The 17,376-nt window shown below is 46.9% G+C and overlaps 1 protein-coding gene across 4 annotated transcripts in view; it reads right to left on the bottom strand.

Annotated features, from left to right (window-relative positions):
• EI24 (EI24 autophagy associated transmembrane protein) overlaps positions 1-17,374 on the bottom strand; it is a 36,320-nt gene extending 18,946 nt beyond the window's left edge. The window contains exons 1-9 of one of the 4 annotated variants that reach the window (XM_085875912.1): positions 17,218-17,374; positions 6,957-7,334; positions 6,662-6,804; positions 6,461-6,524; positions 5,883-5,964; positions 4,497-4,624; positions 3,914-4,033; positions 2,545-2,656; positions 2,280-2,391 (exon numbers count right to left, since the gene is read on the bottom strand). In XM_085875912.1, the coding sequence (XP_085732038.1) occupies positions 2,280-2,391; positions 2,545-2,656; positions 3,914-4,033; positions 4,497-4,624; positions 5,883-5,964; positions 6,461-6,524; positions 6,662-6,804; positions 6,957-6,998 (803 nt within the window). In that variant the 5' untranslated portion in view covers positions 6,999-7,334; positions 17,218-17,374. Of the gene's footprint in view, positions 1-2,279; positions 2,392-2,544; positions 2,657-3,913; positions 4,034-4,496; positions 4,625-5,882; positions 5,965-6,460; positions 6,525-6,661; positions 6,805-6,956; positions 7,335-8,567; positions 8,842-17,217 lie in introns of those variants that run through there. The other 3 variants (XM_085875914.1, XM_085875911.1, XM_085875913.1) reach the window with 3 other exon arrangements.
• Positions 17,375-17,376: the final 2 nt, after the last annotated feature.

The raw sequence follows: 17,376 nt of genomic DNA, 5'->3' as shown, positions 1-17,376 counted from the left end.
CTACTACTACTGATACTACTGGCATTGACATCTACTCAACATGGAGTCTAGAACAATGATGGGTTCCTCTTGTGAAGCCCATTTGTATATACCAATTCCCCTTAACGCTGCCAGTACGCCATTACACGGTAGATGTAAGTTAGAAACACGTTCAGTAAGTGCTGTGGTCGTCGGGAAGACGTCAATCTAATTCGTCTGCATATGACAATGTGCGTTTTAGATACATTACAAATAGGTTCATAGCATGTTACTCAAAGGTTAGAAGCACGTTATACTTAGGTTCAAAGCATGCTACACATCGGTTAAACGCACGTTACTCATAGGTTCATAGCACGCTAGTCATTGGTTCAAGGCAAGTTACAAATAGGTTCAATGCACATTACTCATAGGTTAAAAGGACGTTACCCATTGGTTGAAAATTAGGTTGCGGGTATGTTAAATATTACCTTGACGTGTTTCGACTTATGAGTAACCTACAAGTAACGTGTGTCCGTCGTGTGTAAACGATCGCGGAGCGTGCCAGGAACATATGGCAACGCATGCGGAACGTGTTAGCCATACGCCGAGTACGTTGTAAAATTTTCAGCATGCTTGAAATTTCACGACGTATTACACGTACCACGTAATATGACAGCGTACTTCATTGTTTTCCAGCCTACTCTTAACGTATACACAACTTACCTATACCGTATTTGACATGCTCCTAGCGTTTTAGACACATTTTTCATAGGTCAGCATACGCTGGTAAAATCGTCAAGGTGTGACTGTGATGTTGACACTTCAAATTCTCAGGTGGTTATGATTTAAATCAGCGTCCGGTAGGTTCTTAACAGGCTACGCCACGAGTTCGCCGACGATACGTTTAGCGCGCTATGCGTAAGTTAAACTATTGTTGGGCATAGGTTGTGAATGCCGACAACAGGCTAAGCATTCGTTGGTAAAAGTTATCAATAACACAACGAAACGTTCTGTGCCCGTTACTAACATGTTATGCATACGACCAACACGTTATGAATACGCCCAAAACTTAATAAAAAACATCAAAATTTCAGCGTACGCCAACGTTTTACATACATTTTTATACGTTGCCATTGCTGGTTAAAACGCCAAGGTGTGACAGGGCCCTTAAGTAGCAACTGGTTAAGTGCTTTTGCTGTACATTATTTGCATCCTTTATAGTCGGTTTAACTCTGCCCTTTATGTGTTCCCCTCCCACACTATTGGAAATAAATATTCCTATTGTTGAATGTTTCAGCTCTTTTCTGTCCTTTCCTTCATTGGCTTAGCACGATGCGTGTTGGGAGAATTAAAAAAGGCAGTTGCTTCAGTCGTTGTGCATTCGGACCGACGGGACCTCAGTAACCATCCGCTCGGGTTACGCACGGTTACGGCTCGTCCCGTTTGAGCTCCGTCGAGGGTGTGGATTCCTCGGTAGCTCGCCACATGGGTCTATAGGTATTTTGAAGTTTGGCAAATAACCCTGTCCCACGTGGCTGAATTATTGACGATTCACGGTCCTGTAATGGACCTGTACCTTCGGAGTTATCCGAGGGTAACGATCTGAATTCCGGGTGTTCGGTGGAGTCGACTCTGATGCTCCAACTAGCGGTCGTGCTCGTCACCGATACCCGGCCCACAACAATACAACAGGCTTGTTTCAGGTGTGCAATGGTTCAGTCGGGCTGCACGAGGCCGGTCATCTCTTTCACTGATATTCCTGCAGACAAAGTAGGACAATGTCTTCCAAAGAAATGTCTGAATCTGCCTCCACTTGGTGCAGCTGTACAGGTCATAGAAAGCTTGGCAAACCTAAGTTCTGATGCAGACATGGTAGTCTGGACATTATTCTGAGTAGGACAGAAAACTGTCCAGCTGGGATAGGGCATCTTGTCTGTCGTAGGACGTCTTCATCGTACCAAGTTGTCCCATGCCGATTACCTGGCTGGCATTCCTATCTGAGCACTTCTCAGGTTCAAATCCTAAGTAATGTTTATTTGTTCATCACCTACCAACGTTCCAAGACTTGTAAATTCAACATTAAAGTCCCGTAACATCTCAATGTTATTGGAATTATTTAAAAGTCACTCGTGTTTCCCGGTTTCCTTGCCCCTCTCCCCACCCCACCACCTCTTGTTTCATAAAGGTTGCATGTGGATCGCAATAATCTCACATGCGCCGCAAGGTTGTTCTGGGGCCTTAAAATTGGTCACTGCCCAGGTGAGCCTCATCACAAGCAGGCGCATTGATTGGAATGAGTCAGAAGTGAGCAAACCACATACCTGATGAGAAACGAGGATGGAAGGGCAGTGAGAATGGCAAGGGGTAACCCAAATCCCAAAAAGTAAGGCCAGTTGCACTCGATGAAAGCCAACCTTTGATGGACCTCCACACCTGCAGTGAAACAACCACGCACACACATCACATTGAGAGAAAGGGAAACAAAACAAGACATTGCATACAAGGCCGAGGCATCCCAACTGAGCTGCACAAACTATTCAAACCTCACCCCAAAACATAAGCAGGCTTCCATCCCACCACACTCACCCATGTTAAACCATTTGTACTCGAAGCAGTAGAGGGAGTACAGGAGAGACATGTGCAGCAGGGATACAACATGTCCCACTGCCGGTATCGGCAAAAGGCTCACACTCATACCCTGCACACACAGCACATCAGCCCATCAGCACATGAACGATTTATTCTATTTACAAGCGGTACATCATTTGTTTAAAATGACACAAGTGCAAGTATCACCAATAACGTCACCAAGTTTTACACAACCATCAAATTAGGAGAGCCGAGAAAAAGAAATCCACATTTTCAGTGATTACAAAGTTGAGCATATTCGTTTCCACGTGTCCATCCACACCCCCCTCAAACAGGTAAAAGAAGAAATGACAGCCAACAATGTTCCTGCGGAAGGACAACCAATTCAGCACCGGCTCCATGATGTCAAACCCCTGCTTGCTAAGGGACGAAATGACACTTGAACACGAGTCCACTATTGTCATCAATTGTTTTTACATCGTGGGATACCATTACAGGAGGAAAGTTTTTGAGTCAAAGTTTAAAGTTTCAATGTTCCAAGAAACTTCACAAAGCTGGCTCCACCAATTGATCCAGCCACCATTTCCTTTAAGCTTCGCCGACCTTCAACAATCATGGCAGCCACGCACTGTTTGAAAGCACTGAGCTTGACCAAGATGACCAATCAGGTTTCACCAACGATTCCTACTGGAAAGCCAACGCTGATGGCTCAGAATACTTGAGGGTATGCTCGGCTGTCCCCCAAACCAAACGTTACTTCCTTCAAATTTTGTCCAATTTACCTTCAGAGGAGACACTTCAAATCCTGGTTTTGGTTTAACAAATGAAGGTCACATGACCATCGGGTTACTTGGAATCAACTCGGCATTATCTCGAAGAGTCCGAACGGAATCGCACAGAGGTGGTGGACTTCCCATTAAGCTGCATAGTCAGATTTTGAACCCCGATCGATTGTAAACTTGGATCGGTGCTTCACAAACAAGGCATTGCAACACGAGGCACCGACCGTCCCTCGAATGGATGCCAAGCCAGATGTTCTGTTTGAAGTTAAACATTCCAGGATGTCTTTTGAAGAAGAGTAGGCGAGTTATCACCAACACAATGAACAAATTACCAATTCCTACCCTAATCAGCTGTGAGACTCCTGTTGATAAACTTCATAAAATGATCCGATTCGCAGTTAAAAAACATGAGGGAAAATGGTGTACTCGTACTTGGTTCCTTCAATTTGCTAAATGACAACTCGGTTTGTAAATATCCCAACAAGTTTACAATTTCGAAAATGAAACATGATGCTGGGATTTGACCTTTAACGGGGCACTACATAACCTGTACATGCAAGATAACGCCAGGACGATGAACACACCTGTATCAAGAAGAGCGCCTGAAGGAGCAAGCTGAACAGAAGGTCTGCTACAAACTTGCCGACGCTTGGGAAGGCCTGCACAGATCTGCTGGACCCCAGGAACGCCAGGTCGGCAATATCCTGGAGGAAGGGCAAAGCAGAATTGCCGTTATCTCGCAGTGGGCCGAGTAGAGCGGTCACGTGGCCTTACAATGGAGAGCTTTCCTGGAAGGATGGTTTGACAGCAATGCCAACCTAATGAGCCCGTTTGATTGTTGCTTTTTAACAGTGATGCAAATCTCATGGAAGACGAGGACATAAGGAGACATCAACGTGCTTTTGCACAGATTCACAGGATATTGGTAAACAACAGACAAATTGACAGGGTGTGTGGGATTTCATGCGAGGATGTAACGCCGTACAGATGAAGCTGAGAATAAACATTCACGTACGATTGGTTTATCCTTGTGCTTCAAGCTCCAGTTAGTAAAGGATAAAATGACGAGTCGTTTTCATTTTACAAAAAATTAATCGAAGGAGAGAATAATCGATTTGTGCGAACAAATGCATTGTTGAGTGATGTGGTGAGTGGGAGGCAAGAGACCTGGAACCAGATCGCGTTGACAATCTTGCTGAGCAGAAACAAAGGCATGATCCACAGGGCACGGAAGATGGAGGAAAGGAAAAACTCCAACCACACCCAAACGGTCACGTGCAGGCCTTCATCACTGCCTGGGAGCGGTGATGGCGGTGGACGGGAGAACGATCAGGTCAGCTCTGTACATGACGAGGCTTTATGTATGTACAAGTCTACCAGATACAAGAGCCGCCCTGATTACTGACCAGGTAGGTAATGTTACCAACAGATACGTGTCCTGATTCAATACGTGCGATTCAAAGCCATTTCCAACAGCAGACAAAAATCTGGCGATTCATGGGATAAATAAACTGTACAGGTATCTTGGCATTTTATTCCAAACGTTGTGCTCAGGTAAAGGAAACAGTCAGTTTATTTTGGTTTGAAAATTTTTTTTTTGTTTTTTTAGCCCCGTGGGGGACTGACAGTTATTTCCCCAACAGGCGTAGTGAAAATGAGGCATTAGGATAAAGGGCCTATATGCCCCCCCCCCTTCCTGAAGTGGTACAGTAATGGGGAGCACAACTTAAGGTTAGAACATGGTCCCGATGCCTCATGGCGAGTTTGTCTGGATCTGTCTGTTGTTTTCTGAGAAGAACATTTTTGAATAAAATACCAATATTTGGGGAACCCCCCCCCCTCCCCCTTTCACCAGCTTCAGAGGGGACACATGTGGATGGGAAGCACAACCCCATGAGACCTTGCTGTCCTGATGCATTGAACCAAACTTGCTCCATATCAATCAGGTAGTTTGTGAGATGTCACAGTCAAATGTTGGACGTACGTACATACGGATGGACGGCCGGCCGGACACCGAGACCCACTCTTATGTGCTTAGTTTGAAGAAATAACCGAAGAAATGCCTGTAAGTGTGTGAAAGGGAAAGATTCTGGCCAGCAAGAAAGACCTGATGTTCGACTGTGTTAAAGAATTTAAAGAAATTTAAATTTGCTCAGAGTGCCGGCGATAACTCGCCTTCCTCTTCGCGAAAGGCATCGTGGGATCTTCAACATCCCCAAGACCAGTGCTGGCAAACAGGACTTTGGCCTTAATGTCCGTCCGATTTACACACTTTGATGCCTCGCCCTGCCTGCATAACACTCGGATGTCAGTTTATAACCGAGCCAAGATTCAAACCCGGGCTAGACAGCTCAGAGGGGAGTGTGTGTGTACCCCTCGGCTACCCCAGCCCCCTTTAAACTGTTAGAATGCGGGATATTATACTTGTGGGCAAAAAGCTTCTTCCAAACATTTTCCAGAACAGCAGCCATTTGCAAAGTTGGTGAAGGGTGAACAGGGGGTGGGGGAAGGTGGTGAAGAGAGGGGCACAAGGAATACCTGCACTCATCCTACCTTGCAGCACGTGGTCAAATAAAAAGGTGGTTGTGGCTTGGAGGAGAGGAAGAAAAACTCCATAAAAACCCTGAATCGAAAGCTGCAGGAGGAATATCAAGAACAATTAAATGAAGGCAACAAGATATCGTGAGGTAGGCAATCAGCTCGTAATTCCCTCCTCAAAGATCAACAACAACAACAACAACAATTCCCTTAGCTTGTAACGTTTGTCAAAGCGATCACACGTTGGAGGCGGTTCATGGCTGCAAATCACAGGTGATGAATTACCGGCGATCACATTCGCCAGCGAAACAAACACCCACTGGTGCGAATGGCATGCACGTTCAAGGCTTCGAGCAAACGGCCAGGTGTTCGTTTTTGAGTACGCCATGTGGGTTTGGGGACTGTCCCGATGAAAATTTTATGAATGGCAAATATTCAATCATGAGGTGAACCCAATGCTCATCTTATCTTGGGTGCTCCCTCAGCACCATCGTGGTGAGATGCCAAAGTATGGCCCAACTGGATCAACTCAAGAGTTTTGGCATCTTCAGCAGCATTTGGGGGGGGGGGGGGACAAGGTCTGAATGTTTTACCAGGAAAACGCCTCCATTCCATGCACAACACTGGAAAATCCGCTTCACCAACATTGGTTCATTCCTGGTAGGAATGGCGAACGGAATACAAGGGGAATGGAAACAAAGAGAGAGAGAGAGAGAGTGAGAGAGACAACAGAGAGAGAGAGAGAAAGAGAGGGATGAAACAAAAAACATCATTCAATGTACGATTCTGTTCACCCATCATCATGACTCTCTGGGGTTCGTTTGCGTGAGGCTGGCAAGCTTCTTTGGCGCCGCTCTTTCAAACGTCTCCGTTCCTCCTCCACCCGGCCATCCAATCGCAATAAGGCCCACATCCCGGCGACGGCATCTCGGACACCCTGAAATGGAACCAAGCGGGCCGAGGCGGCCAGCCGGTCCAGATGTCACACGTTACAAATCCAACTTATTGACGGCTTTATCCACGGAGCGGTGGATTAGTTCAGTCACCTGCTTCACTAAATAAATAAATAAATAAATAAAAATCACTTACCCTGGCAATGTCTGCTGATGCAGCCTTTAGGGTATCCGCCATGGCAAGGTTGTGGGACGCAGGATGTCCAAGCACTAGCGCACACCGTACCTCATGTACACGTATGTTCAAACACACGGATACAAACACTATTAAACAAAAGGTTCACCTAATGGTACGCCCGTGACCCGGCTCGACGCATTCCACGCTCCGTGTCGTACAAACCATTACCCACACGCCTCGCACGGCTACCCTCGTGCTGGCACGCACTACTCAGAAATAAAAACAACTGAACAATTCAGAAATGTACGAAACACTTCACACGGCTGGACGGACGAGTCCGAGTCCGAGTTGCTTCGATTCAAACGATGTCCGCATGTCAGACACTGTTTGAGGGACCTGAAACACAAGGAGAGGATGACAAACAAATGATCAAATACCTGCAACAACCAATCGTATAACGGACGGATACACACACACACACACACACACACACACACACACACACCTTATAATAGTTTATTGAACATCAACAGGTATTCCTAAAGTATATGAACAGTTAAACGACGTCACAAAGAACGATTGTTTGAGAGTTCGGCCTTTCCTCGACTCCGTGTTCATGGCAAGCCGAGAAACAGCTGTGTTCCCACCGAGTAGGGATCTTATTAGCGAACGCAGTGAGCTTCATACTTAGCGCGTGCACGTGAGAGAATAGGAAACAATAACAATAACAATAACAATAACAACAACAACAACAACAACACAATACCCCTGGCTATTTGGAATCCGTGTCGTCGGCTATGACCTTTTGCTTCCGGTTGTTTTTAAACGCTGTGCGGTGTATAAACACGATTGCGTTTTATTTCTATCTTGTGAATATTACTTAACGCGTGCACACGAGAGAATAGGAAACAACAACAACAACACAATACCCTGCCAATTGTGAATCCGTGTCGTTGGCTATGACCATTTTGCTTCCGTTTTTGTTTTGTTTCCGGTTTTTTTTGTTTTTTTTTTGTTTCCGGTTTTTTTTTATTTTTTTTTGTTTCCGGTTTTTGTCATGCGGAATGATGCATGCCGGGTGATAAAGCCATCGTCGGACACATGAAAGACCCAAATAATATCAGACATGGTGTGTATTTCCTCCACTGATTTTAATAAAGATATCTCCCGCATCATCAAAAAATAAATTTTAATCGTGATTTCCGTTATTTGATCGCTGATCCCGACTCCAGGCCGAAGTAACCGGAAATTGCGTATACAGTTGTCAACAAGTTACAGGTAAAGTCAGAAGCGAATGTAAGAAGAATTCTACGTTCGCTTCTTGGATTTGCCTATTCCATATTAGTTTGTAGAACAACCCAATGAGACTCCAACCGTGTGGATCATCAGCACGGCCCCGTTCCCCATCAACGTCTCGACCCTTTCAACCGGGAACCTCTCCAAACCGTGGGTCCACAACCGGCGAAGATCTAAAACGTCATGTGTGTTCGTACAGTCAGTGAGGAGGTCGATGCCGTCGAACTCTCTCCTTCTGTTTACAAGTTCATCGATAAAACGACGTTATAAATCGATACAATACTTGTTTTTTTTATGTACGATCATACACACATACAATCTGTACACACTCACTCATTCGCTCACTGAAGCACTCACGAACGACAAGAAGACACCAATCGTTGCCTTTCCTCTCTTGAGACGGTCGTGATTTATTATTATTTTTTTTTTTAACTGCAAACCACCTCCTCCAAGAATGAATTAATCAAGAAACATCGAGTCACTTTTGCCTTCCTTTTAAACAATACACTCACGATGTTGTTTAAACAAGTAAAAATTGGAATGTTTATAATAATAAAAAAACATCCATGAGGTAAATCGCTCATCCGGCGGAAGTGACGTCACTCACATCACAAGTATTTTCCTTTTTGTTTTTCCGAATTTACAGAACGTACGGCGGCGGTTATAAATAACAGAACATTATATATATATATATATTCGGTATCAAAAAAATAACAATAAACGAGTGCTAAAGCATACGCAGTACTGACCAAGTTGAAGGAATCAAAAAAAAAAAAATAAACACGCTAAAAACTCTAATGCAAACATCTCCGTCATGGCGTGCATACAGCGCTTAAGAATATAGCGGTTAAAATAACCAGTTCTGAGAATATTATCTCATTTGTCAACTACACCGATGACTGACCCCCTTGGATTTGGTGATCACTGCTGCATTGAGATCTTACTCAACCCACTGAGTGACCATCCCCACACCGAAGTCAACATAAGCCGCTTCAACTTTCACGATGGTTTGAGTACCGAACTTGTTGATATTGATTTGGAGGAAGAACTTGATGATACAAGCTGTAAGCAAGCATGGGATCATTTTAATGAAACACTTCACAAACAAGTTTGTACTGCGAAGAACGACGCAGAGCAAGAGGGAAAAACATCTCCATCACGAAGAAGGAGAGGGACGACGACGACGACGACGACGACGACAACGACGTGTTGGCTTAGTCATTTGAGTGTTGGGCTTGGGATCCGAGGATCCTGAGTTCAAATCCCACTCGGCTGTTCAATTAATACCAGGTGGGGTTGACTCTGCCTGTCATCCTTCCAAGGTCGGCAAAATGACTGCCCACTTGCTGGTATACTGTGTCGGAGTGGCGACCCGTCCAGGATTGTGCCCAATAGCCAAGGAGACTGCTGAGGCAGCACCAACTGAATGCTCTGCACAGAGTATAGTCCCAGTGGATGGATGGAACAACAGCTGCACTCCATCATTCTGAGCAAATTGTTCATTCACTGCAGACGTTTTTGCCATGCCACGTCATTCCGAGCTAGTGGTTCGTGCTCCGTCATTCTGAGAGAGTCGTTCGTGCTCCGTCATTCCGAGCGAGTCGTTCGTGCTCCATCATTCCGAGCGAGTCGTTCGTGCTCAGTCATTCTGAGCGAATGGCTCGTGCTCCGTCATTCTGAGCGAGTGGCTCGTGCTCCGTCATTCCGAGCGAGTAGTTCGTGCTCCATCATTCCGAGCGAGTCGTTCGTGCTCCGTCATTCCGAGCGAGTGGTTCATGCTCCGTCATTCCGAGGGAGACGTTTGTGCTCCGTCATTCCGAGCGAGTGGTTCATGCTCCGTCATTCTGAGAGAGTAGTTCGTGCTCCCTCATTCCGAGCGAGTAGTTCGTGCTCCCTCATTCCGAGCGAGTAGTTCGTGCTCCCTCATTCCGAGCGAGTAGTTCGTGCTCCGTCATTCCGAGCGAGTGGTTCGTGCTCCGTCATTCCGAGGGAGACGTCCGTGCTCTGTCATTCCGAGCGAGTGGTTCGTGCTCCGTCGTTCCGAACGAGACGTTTGTGCTCCGTCATTCCGAGTGAGTCGCTCGTGCTCCGTCATTGTGAGTGAGTCATTCGTGCTCCGTCATTCCGAGTGAGTTGTTCGTGCTCCGTCATTCCGAGCAAGTGGCTCGTGCTCCGTCATTCCAAGAGAGTAGTTCGTGCTCCCTCATTCCGAGCGAGTAGTTCATGCTCCGTCGTTCCCAGCGAGTCGTTCGTGCTCCGTCGTTCCGAGCGAGTCGTTCATGCTCCGTCGTTCCGAGCGAGTCGTTTGTGCTCCGTCATTCTGAGCGAGTCATTCCTGCTCTGTAATTCTAAGCGAGTCATTCCTACTCTGCCATTCTGAGTGAGTCGTTCCTGCTCCATCATTCTGAATGAATCGTTCCTGCTCCGTCATTCTGAATGAATCGTTCCTGCTCCGTCATTCTGAATGAATCGTTCCTGCTCCGTCATTCTGAGCGAGTTGTTCGTGCTCCAACATTCTCCTTCTTGCGTATGGCAGCTTGGCTGCCAGGTAGCTGTCATTTTGTTGGGGCACGGCTATGCCACTGATGCTGTGCCCCTATACCAGTATACTGGTACTCATTTCACTGACCTCGAAAGGATGACTGACTGAGTCAACCCCACCTAGTGTTAATTCAGCGGAAAGCATAGCTCAAACTCAGGACCTTAAGATCCCAAGCCATCCACCCTAATTACGAAGCCAACACCAGGCTTTCTGACATTCTGAGCGAGCGGTTTGTGATGAGCATGATCCCAACTGCGTGAGAAGTTCCAAAGTGCATAGGGAGATGAAGAATGTCCTGAAATGTGACAAGGAGGTCGACGAACAGAAAATGAAGTCAGCTACTCAAGTCTCCATGATGACGTTATTCAAAAAAATCCCAAGCGAATCAGCCTCCATTTCATCTTCAGAACCTTCAACCTCAATTGGACAGCCTGCCACACCTGAATAAGCCTGCCGCAAGCAATATGTACTGTATCCAACCTCGATCATGACAACACTTATTAAAAAGTAATTCATTTTAATGTTTTTATCTGTTATACATTTATTTATGCATTGTTTACTGCTTTTTTGCCCCTCCTCGCTCCCCCACCCTTCCTCGCTCGCCCCTGTTTACTCGCTCCACAACCCCTCCTCAGTCTCCCTACCTCCTCACTCCTTCACCCCTCTCTCCCCCCCACTTTTTCTCCCCCTCCCCTGAAATATATCCATCATCCGGATGGTGGTTATCTCCGGACGGACCCTTCCCTTGCCCTCCCCTCCCCTCAGGCTACCTTCCCTTTCAGTACCCCTCCTCGCTCCCCCCTTCTTCCTCACTCCCCATCCCTCCTTCCTTGCTCCCCCACCCCACCTCAATCTCCCTCTCTCCTCATTCCCCCTCCCTCCCCTCACTCTTCTCTCCTCTAAACTCTAAACTCCTTCCTACTCCTCGCCACCCCCCCCCCTTTGCCCACCCATAATATTCCAGTCAGCGAAGTGACAGGTTGTATTTGCTCATCTTCAATTAATCACTTGAGGAAGACATGTTACCAGCAGTATGGAAGAAAGCCAACATAACACCAATCCATGAGAAAAGTAGCAAACAGAATGCTGAGCTGCAGACCTATTGTTGTGGGCCAGGTATCGGTGGCGAGCACGACCGCAAGATGGAGCAGTAGAGTCGGCTCCACCGAACACCCAGAATCGAGATCGTACTTTTCCGATAACTCTGAAGGAACGGGTCCCTTACAGGACCGTGAATAGTCAATAATTCAACCGCGTGGGACAGGGTTATTTGCCAAACTTCAAAATACTTAGAGGCCCACGTGGCGAGCTTCCGAGGAATTCACGCCCTCGACGGAGCTCGAACGGGACGAGCCGTTGCCGTGCTCGACCCGTGCGATAACCCGAGCGGATGGTTACCGAGGTCCCATCAGTCCAAATGCACAACTACGGCAGCAACGGCCTTTTTAATCCCCCAACACGCACCGTACTAAACCAATGAAGGAAAGGACAAGGACGAGCTGAAACATTCAACAATAGGGGTATTTATTCACAATAATCGGGGGAACGAGGGAAGCACGTAAGGGCAGAGTTATCACGACTCAAAGAAATGCAAGTATGTACAAGGCACTTAAACAATTCTACTTGAAGACGGGCCCACAGACACACACGTACACACAAATACCCAAAATAAGTGACGGCCGCGTCCTTTATTCGGCCATTCAGCTCGGGAGGGAAGGCGAGCCGAAGGGGAGTCTTGCACCTCTCCGCCTCGTGCGGTTTTCGACGTCCTGGATCTGGTTCAGCGGGACTCGAACCCACAACACAGTGCAAGGATGGACGCCAGCCAGCGCGAAGGTGAACCAGAACGAACGCTGGCAGGCCAGACGGGACGACCAGGCGACGCGACCTTGACGTTCTCCGCACCAGACAGAACGCCCCAATCACTCTCTCGCGAACGCTCCTGCCACGAGCACACCATCTCTCCCGGATGCTGGTCCAGACAACCACTCCTTCTCCTCTGGCAGGAGGGGCTTCTTTTCTGGCCACTCGCCTCCTGATTGGACGGTTGCGTCGTGCGATTCGCTTGTCGCCCCCGTGATTGGCCGAAAGGGACGCCAAGTCCGCAACTTGGACAGGGGGGGGGGGCGTGGCAGCCGTCACGGCGGACCGCCCTCAAACAAGCCCGGATTTGGCGAGAGAGACGTCGAGTCCTCGTGAACTCCACCCCCGTACGTGCTGGCACACACGCGTGCAGTGTTGCCAGTGGAGGATGGTGGAAGGAAGCGAAGGCAGGTGTCGTCGTTAAAAAATTGTTGTTGTTGATAGAAAAATGGAAAAGAAAACCCTGACTGTCAAAATAACTCCGCAGTGCATGAACATTTAATTCCCATTAGACGAGGGATGGGACCCGAATGAGAAACACGTACTTACCAATATAACTGTTCGATAAGGACCTGAATGTTGAGTGTCGTCAGCTTCCAGATTCGCAACACTATTAACCTCATATCAGTTGAAAGGGAAATCCTGGAAAGTTTTGTGCGGGATGCTGTGATGTCGTCCAGGAGTACATGGAAGTCAACAACGTGTTGACTACCTCTCAGCACGGATTCACACCTGGCAAATCCTGTGCTACTCACCTCCTCAGCATTGCAAATGAATGGACGAAACTGCTCGATGAGGAAAATCATTGACAAGCATTGGTGGAGGGGTAGATTTAAACTAACCTGAACCCTCACACCTCCTCTATCCAGACTTCCAAACCCAACCTTGACAGGCATTGGTGGAGGGGAAGATTTTAAACTAACCTGAACCCTCACACCTTCTCTATCCAGACTTTCAAACCCAACCTTGACAAGCATTGGTGGAGGGGAATATTTAAACGAACCTGACCCTCACACCTCCTCTAACCAGACTTTCAAACCTAACCTTGACAAGCATTGGTGGGGGGGGGGGAGATTAAAACCAACCTGAACCCTCACACCTCCTCTATCCAGACTTTCAAACCCAACCTTGACAAGCATTGGTGGAGGGGAAGATTTAAACCAACCTGAACCCTCACACCTCCTCTATCCAGACTTTCAAACCCAACCTTGACAGGCATTGGTGGAGGGGAAGATTTAAACTAACCTGAACCCTCACACCTCCTCTATCCAGACTTTCAAACCCAACCTTGACAGGCATTGGTGGAGGGGAAGATTTAAACTAACCTGAACCCTCACACCTCCTCTATCCAAACTTTCAAACCCAACCTTGACAAGCATTGGTGGAGGGGAAGATTTAAACCAACCTGAACCCTCACACCTCCTCTATCCAGACTTTCAAACCCAACCTTGACAGGCATTGGTGGAGGGGAAGATTTAAACTAACCTGAACCCTCACACCTCCTCTATCCAAACTTTCAAACCCAACCTTGACAAGCATTGGTGGAGGGGAAGATTTAAACCAACCTGAACCTTCACACCTCCTCTATCCAGACTTCCAAACCCAACCTTGACAAGCATTGGTGGAGGGGAAGATTTAAACTAACCTGAACCCTCACACCTCCTCTATCCAGACTTCCAAACCCAACCTTGACAAGCATTGGTGGAGGGGAAGATTTAAACTAACCTGAACCTTCACACCTCCTCTATCCAGACTTCCAAACCCAACCTTGACAATCATTGGTGGAGGGGAAGATTTTAACTAACCTGAACCCTCACACCTCCTCTATCCAGACTTCCAAACCCAACCTTGACAAGCATTGGTGGAGGGGAAGATTTAAACTAACCTGAACCCTCACACCTCCTCTATCCAGACTTCCAAACCCAACCTTGACAAGCATTGGTGGAGGGGAAGATTCAAACTAACCTGAACCTTCACACCTCCTCTATCCAGACTTCCAAACCCAACCTTGACAATCATTGGTGGAGGGGAAGATTTTAACTAACCTGAACCCTCACACCTCATCTATCCAGACTTCCAAACCCAACCTTGACAAGCATTGGTGGAGGGGAAGATTTAAACTAACCTGAACCCTCACACCTCCTCTATCCAGACTTCCAAACCCAACCTTGACAAGCATTGGTGGAGGGGAAGATTTAAACTAACCTGAACCTTCACACCTCCTCTATCCAGACTTCCAAACCCAACCTTGACAAGCATTGGTGGAGGGGAAGATTTAAACTAACCTGAACCTTCACACCTCCTCTATCCAGACTTCCAAACCCAACCTTGACAAGCATTGGTGGAGGGGAAGATTTAAACTAACCTGAACCTTCACAGCTCCTCTATCCAAACTTCCAAACCCAACCTTGACAAGCATTGGTGGAGGGGAAGATTTAAACTAACCTGAACCCTCACACCTCCTCTATCCAGACTTCCAAACCCAACCTTGACAAGCATTGGTGGAGGGGAAGATTTAAACTAACCTGAACCCTCACACCTCCTCTATCCAGACTTCCAAACCCAACCTTGACAAGCATTGGTGGAGGGGAAGATTTAAACTAACCTGAACCTTCACACCTCCTCTATCCAAACTTCCAAACCCAACCTTGACAAGCATTGGTGGAGGGGAAGATTTAAACTAACCTGAACCTTCACACCTCCTCTATCCAGACTTCCAAACCCAACCTTGACAAGCATTGGTGGAGGGGAAGATTTAAACTAACCTGAACCCTCACACCTCCTCTATCCAAACTTCCAAACCCAACCTTGACAAGCATTGGTGGAGGGGAAGATTTAAACTAACCTGAACCTTCACACCTCCTCTATCCAGACTTCCAAACCCAACCTTGACAAGCATTGGTGGAGGGGAAGATTTAAACTAACCTGAACCCTCACACCTCCTCTATCCAGACTTCCAAACCCAACCTTGACAAGCATTGGTGGAGGGGAAGATTTTAACTAACCTGAACCCTCACACCTCATCTATCCAGACTTCCAAACCCAACCTTGACAAGCATTGGTGGAGGGGAAGATTTAAACTAACCTGAACCCTCAGACCTCCTCTATCCAGACTTCCAAACCCAACCTTGACAAGCATTGGTGGAGGGGAAGATTTAAACTAACCTGAACCTTCACACCTCCTCTATCCAGACTTCCAAACCCAACCTTGACAAGCATTGGTGGAGGGGAAGATTTTAACTAACCTGAACCTTCACACCTCCTCTATCCAGACTTCCAAACCCAACCTTGACAAGCATTGGTGGAGGGGAAGATTAAAACTAACCTGAACCTTCACATCTCCTCTATCCAAACTTCCAAACCCAACCTTGACAAGCATTGGTGGAGGGGAAGATTTAAACTAAGCTGAACCCTCACACCTCCTCTATCCAGACTTCCAAACCCAACCTTGACAAGCATTGGTGGAGGGGAAGATTTAAACTAACCTGAACCCTCACACCTCCTCTATCCAGACTTCCAAACCCAACCTTGACAAGCATTGGTGGAGGGGAAGATTTAAACTAACCTGAACCTTCACACCTCCTCTATCCAAACTTCCAAACCCAACCTTGACAAGCATTGGTGGAGGGGAAGATTTAAACTAACCTGAACCTTCACACCTCCTCTATCCAGACTTCCAAACCCAACCTTGACAAGCATTGGTGGAGGGGAAGATTTAAACTAACCTGAACCCTCACACCTCCTCTATCCAAACTTCCAAACCCAACCTTGACAAGCATTGGTGGAGGGGAAGATTTAAACTAACCTGAACCTTCACACCTCCTCTATCCAGACTTCCAAACCCAACCTTGACAAGCATTGGTGGAGGGGAAGATTTAAACTAACCTGAACCCTCACACCTCCTCTATCCAAACTTCCAAACCCAACCTTGACAAGCATTGGTGGAGGGGAAGATTTAAACTAACCTGAACCTTCACACCTCCTCTATCCAAACTTCCAAACCCAACCTTGACAAGCATTGGTGGAGGGGAAGATTTAAACTAACCTGAACCTTCACACCTCCTCTATCCAAACTTCCAAACCCAACCTTGACAAGCATTGGTGGAGGGGAAAATTTAAACGAACCTGAACCTTCACACCTCCTCTATCCAGACTTCCAAACCCAACCTTGACAAGCATTGGTGGAGGGGAAGATTTAAACTAACCTGAACCATCACACCTCCTCTATCCAGACTTCCAAACCCAACCTTGACAAGCATTGGTGGAGGGGAAGATTTAAACTAACCTGAACCCTCACACCTCCTCACACCTCCTCACACCATTGTTCTTCCTCGTTCTTATAACGGCTTTTAATTAATTTAATCCAACCTCTACACGAGAATACTTGATGTGTCGGTTCGATTGACCTATTAATAGCCTCCTCTAATTGAAAAGCGATAATTCTTATTTCATTCATTCACATTCTCCTCCGTCCAAAAACCAACAACAAAAAACATGTAATATAAAAATGGCGGATTCCCACATTCCTGGTACCTCAAGTTACATTAGAAAAAGCAAAATATTTCCGTCAATAAATACCTGACCAATGAGAAAGCAGCCTTTCCGAGTACTTGTTATCCGCTCGTCAGACCCGATGCGTGCACCTCAACCACAACGAGGTGTGTACCACCGGAAAGATTATGTGTGGTGAGAATCTGTCGCCACCCAGCGCCATCTTGGTAGGCGTAATCGTCGCAG

The sequence above is a fragment of the Eptatretus burgeri genome, chromosome 3, assembly GCF_056783735.1.
Source record: "Eptatretus burgeri isolate ZD-2024b chromosome 3, Ebu_testis_v1, whole genome shotgun sequence".
In the NCBI taxonomy this organism is placed as follows: domain Eukaryota; kingdom Metazoa; phylum Chordata; class Myxini; order Myxiniformes; family Myxinidae; genus Eptatretus; species Eptatretus burgeri.
The sequence above is the reverse complement of the archived record's forward strand: the minus strand, read 5'-3'. Positions and strand labels throughout refer to the sequence as shown.